Source organism: Octopus bimaculoides, chromosome 16 (assembly GCF_001194135.2).
Source record: "Octopus bimaculoides isolate UCB-OBI-ISO-001 chromosome 16, ASM119413v2, whole genome shotgun sequence".
NCBI lineage: Eukaryota > Metazoa > Mollusca > Cephalopoda > Octopoda > Octopodidae > Octopus > Octopus bimaculoides.
In genome coordinates, this window is record NC_068996.1 from 25,066,396 (window position 1) to 25,071,401 (window position 5,006).

General features: G+C 36.7%; 1 protein-coding gene across 1 annotated transcript in view; it reads left to right on the forward strand.

Moving 5' to 3' along the window:
- Positions 1–5,006, forward strand: part of LOC106877203 (carboxylic ester hydrolase LipN) — a 99,651-nt gene that overhangs the window by 85,939 nt on the left and 8,706 nt on the right. The window contains exon 7 of the mRNA XM_052973475.1: positions 2,114–2,253. Coding sequence (XP_052829435.1) covers positions 2,114–2,253 — 140 coding nt within the window. The remainder of the gene's footprint in view (positions 1–2,113; positions 2,254–5,006) is intronic.

Below are 5,006 nucleotides of genomic sequence, written 5' to 3' on the forward strand. Positions count from 1 at the left end.
CATTATAGGAACTGTGTTGTCATTGTCAGTTAAATAATTGATTTATCATATTATATTTAATTTCTATGACCATTATTTAAATGAAACGACAGTTTTTACTTTTGCATTCTTATTTTCACTGCCAAAATTGTAATTTTTTTTCTTTAACCTCATTTCTTGTTATTGGGTGAGTGGGAGTGGGGACTGTGTGGTAAGAAGTTTGCTTCATAGCCACATGGTTTCAAGTCCCACTGTGTGATGCCTTGAACAAATGTCTTCTACTATAGCCAAGGGCTGACCAAAGCCTAATGAATGGAACAGGGGTTGGACAAAATAATGGAAACACCTTAAAATTTCAAACAAATTTAATTTAATATGGGATAGGACCACCTTTGGCAGTAATTACAGCTTGAAGTCAATGAGGTATGAACTCGTACAAAGTTTGAATTGTTTCCAAAGGAATTTTTGTCCATTCTTCAGCTAAAACAGTCTCCGATGATTGAAGGGTGCTTTTAAATGGGCCAAATATGCGACACTGGCTTTGGCCACGACTGTCTCATTTAGTTTGCCAGGTCTTCTTAAGCACAGCGTATCTCCAAAGGTCTTGGTTGCTTGTCATTGCCTCTGTGAAGCCCAACATTTGAAGATCTTGCTTCACCACCTCATCCCATGTCTTCCACAGTTTCCCTCCACTGTTGGAGTGTGACACTTCTTCACACAGCTGTCCTCATCCATGCACAGCGCATTACCATACCAGCAGTCGTTTCTTTTGCATACAACATCTGATGCTTCTTATCTCCAACTTTTCTCTCAGAGTGCTTACACTCTGTCATGTATGCACACTGACATTACACATCCAGCAGAGCATACTAGCTTCATTTCTTTCAAGCCTACGCATGACCTCAGCAGTCACATGTTTCGCTGACATGTAGCATGACTATTCTCACACAGGTATCTTACAGCCTACCTTTCACCTTGAGCGTGAGGTCTTTTGTTACCAGCAGAGGTAAGAGGTCTCTGAACTTTGCCCAGGCTATTCTTATTCTAGCACCTACGCTCTCGTGTATCAAATTTCATTTGCAATGCATTAGCTGATCTGAAGCTATTATAGAAGATACTTGTGAAAAATGTCATACAGTGCAATCAAAACCAACTTTTAAACTACATAATCATGCTTGTATCTTGTGTCTGAATATAATTATATTCACAAATTATCTGTAGATGTTTTGTTGAAATAATTGTTTAAGCGGAGAGCAGCTGTCTTCCAAATTCTCTTCCAATTCAACCTTTTAGCATTCAGATAACTCTGTCAAATGTAATGCCTATTCATTTACGCTGTTTTTAAATTAGTTATGCATTATCTTATAGCTTCAAGATTTTGATAATATGATCATTTAAGGGCGGCGAGCTGGCGGAATTGTTAGCACGCCAGGCAAAATGCTTAGCGGTATTTCATTTGCTGTTACTTCTGAATTCAAATTTTGCCGAGGTCGACTTTGCCTTTCATCCTTTCGGGGTCGATTAAATAAGTATCAGTTATGCACTGGAGTTGATGTACTCGACTTAATCCCTTTGTCTATCCTTATTTGTCCACTCTATGTTTAGCCCCCTGTGGGCAATAAAGAAATAAATATGATCATTTATTTTTACAATAACATTGTATGGTAGAGGTGTGAGTCTGGATCTGGCTGGTTTGAAACATAATTGGTAGAATATTTGGGCTGGATATCATCAGCATCATTTAGTGTCTGTTTTCCATGCTGGCATGAGTTAGGCACCTTGACTAGAGATGGTAAGCTGGAGAGCTGCACCAAGATCTAATCTGTTTTGGCTTGGTTTCTATGGCTGGATGCCTTTCTTAATGGCAACCACTCCAAGATTGTAATGTGTGCCTTTTATGTGTCACCAGCACAGGTGCCATTCACACATCACTGGCACTGGTCATAGTGAGTTTAAATGCTAAAGAGTTAAAGGTGAAACAACTTGCATTAATAGTGTGTTTAGTAAAGCAAGCATGTCAAGAATTTCTTAATTCCTTATTTTTTTAAGAAAGATACATAGCATGTGTTCCTATTTTAAGAAACCAACATGAAATGTTCCTATGAAATTTATATTTCTTTTTCTTTGTTTCTAGTTTCCTTGACAATTTTCTCAACAAGGATGAAGAAAAGATGAATGCTAGAGGCTCACCAATTTACAGGAAATCCTTTCAAGATATTCCTCCGGCCATGTTTATTGTTGCTGAAATTGATCCACTTAAAGATGATTCACATGGTAAATTAATTTTTATATCTGTCATTCTCTCTCACACATAATTTCAAGCCTTGTAGGTTACTGGTTAATTTTAGTAAATTTTTTGGATCTTTATCTTTTGGCCGGCAGATTGAAAAATTAATTTTTTGTAACTAAACACTTTCAAACTTTGTATACTGGTAAAATGTGTCACGTAAAATATCTTTTACTCTTGGCATTGTTGAGAAAATTCTGTATTTTCGAAGTTATTTCATGTTAAAGTTGTATTTCGGTAATTTCAACCAATCAGTGATGTCTATTAAGGTGAAAACAATTACTGCTGTCACCAACCACAGAGAGAGGGTTCCTGTCATTCGTCGATGAGGTAGTCTGCAAGAGGGTGTCATAAAATCGGTCTTTCTGGTTCATCAGGTAGCCCTGGCTGAGGAGCATAGGCCGAGATAATGGTTGCTAACCCATGATGCAGCACTAATCTAATGACTACCTCGATTACCTTATCAACCAATTTCTCTGCAAGAAGTATACCCATGCCCCCAACCCCGTCAGGGTTCCCTGCCCAGAAAATCTTATGCATATGTTCTTTGCCTGTGAGGAACCTCCTCCTCTCCACCTTAATTCTTGGATGCAGCTCCATTCAAGCATCTCAACAATCTCACCAGACCTACCTCTCAGTGTGTCCACATTGAGTTTGCCAACCCTGTGGGTATGGGAGGTGTGGGTCTGTGAGACCATGGGATGGGGGACAGCAGCATCATGTACCTGAAAAGAAAGCTCACATTTAGCAATATTCATAAACAACATCCTTCAACCTGCATACACTACACCATCATTTTTATGTGCTTCATGATCACTACCTTACATAGGAGATAAACCCTAAGTAGGGGTGGGGATGGCATTAAGCCTTTAGAAGTGTTCATGGGAGACATCCGATATCTGTATATAAATGGGTGGGCTTCTATAACAGCAGTTAGCAAATAGTGTATTTGTATGTTTTCTTCCATTATTAGTGAATGTAGAGGGAGGGTGAATTGATGGTCATACTGGTGTAAGTTGTGTGACCAATTGGTGAAGACTGAGTGCATATAATCTCAAAACACTTTGCTAAATGAGAGTGCCTCTCTCTATGTGATTGTTTGGTGCCTTAGAAATAGCAACTAAATTTGTCCATCAAATTACACTGTGCATCTTAAAAAGAAGGAGAAGACATAGAAGATAATGTAGTCCTCGATATATGATACTACCTGACAAAAACATAGGATGGTCACAATTTGAATGCTTTTTAAGGTAACACCTTTTCACCTATAAACACTGTTTGGCAGTTGATTCACTCACCTCGCTTTCAGTTAGAAGATAACCTCTGACAGTCAAGCAGACAGCTTTGATCTATTGCACTGATGAAACATTTTTCAACTATGAAAAGTTGGTTTTAACTGCTATTTTGCACAGGCTGAAATTCCCTTGCCCATGTTTCTTCTTCTGCAGCCATCTACATATTATTCAAGATCAGCTACGTCAATCTTACCAGTTTTGAAGTCACAGCTCTTGCCTTTTGTCTCAGAAGGAATGCAAAAGCCAAGGATACAGCGCCCTGTATCCAGCCAAATTGTTCAAATAAAACAGGAAAAAAAACAAACCAAACACCCGCTACTATGCCTGTGAATTAATAAACTGTATACTATAGCAAACTGAGCCCACATAATCCTCTTTAACATGTCTCACAGCTCAAATTAAATTATACACGTGTATCTCAAATGAAATATGTCAGAAATAACAGCAACAAACGAAATATACACAGCTGGAAGTTGTTGTTGACAAACAATAGCAGTAATTGTTTTCACCTCAATAGCCGTCATTGATTGGTTGAAATTACCGAAATACAACAACTTTAACACAAAATAAGTTCAAAAATACAGAATTTTCTCAACAATGCCAAGAGTAAAAGATGTTTTATGTGATACATTCTACCAATATACGAAGTTTGAAAATGTTTAGTTACAAAAAATTAATTTTTCAATCTGTCAGCCAAAAGGTGATCACTATTACTCGTTAATCAAGTTTGTTGATGAAAAACAAACTTCTATATTTACATGCTAAACTATTTCACAATAGAATAGATTTATTCAAAAGTATTTTCAAAAAAAGAAATAAAAACATTCAGTGACTTCTACTAGTAAATTGGAAGACTCAGTTGAGCATCAGACTTAATGTGTTTGACCATTCTCATGAAAGTTAAATCAAAACAAGTTTTCTGAAATTTTTAGAATGGCCAAAAAAATCACTACATGCCTGTAAGGGGTATTTTGAAAAGGTTCATTTTCAACCAGATATTGATATTGGGACAATTTCTTAGATATACACTACTTAGAAGATACAGAAAATATTTGTATGTCTGACCTATGCATGGACATTAAAATAATGGTGGAGCAGCAGCAGCATCTCTGTGGCCAGGAAAAGAAGGTTCTGCCTGACTGGGTAGTTTCAATGCAGTGTTGGTAATTTTTTAGCAAATGAGATCAATCTTGACTCAAAATCTAGATATATTATGTAGTATAAGTTAGGGAAGGAAATGAAGCACTGTTAAGGCTCCAGTAATATTTATATAACCTGTAATAACATAACTTTGTATACTTATAATGCTTATATATATATATATATATATATATATATATACTTTATTTAAAAGTAGCAGAAATATAACAAGACTGTTGCTCTGAGTTTCACGTTCCCATTCATCGGACAGTGCTTACTCCAGTATATATATATATATATATATA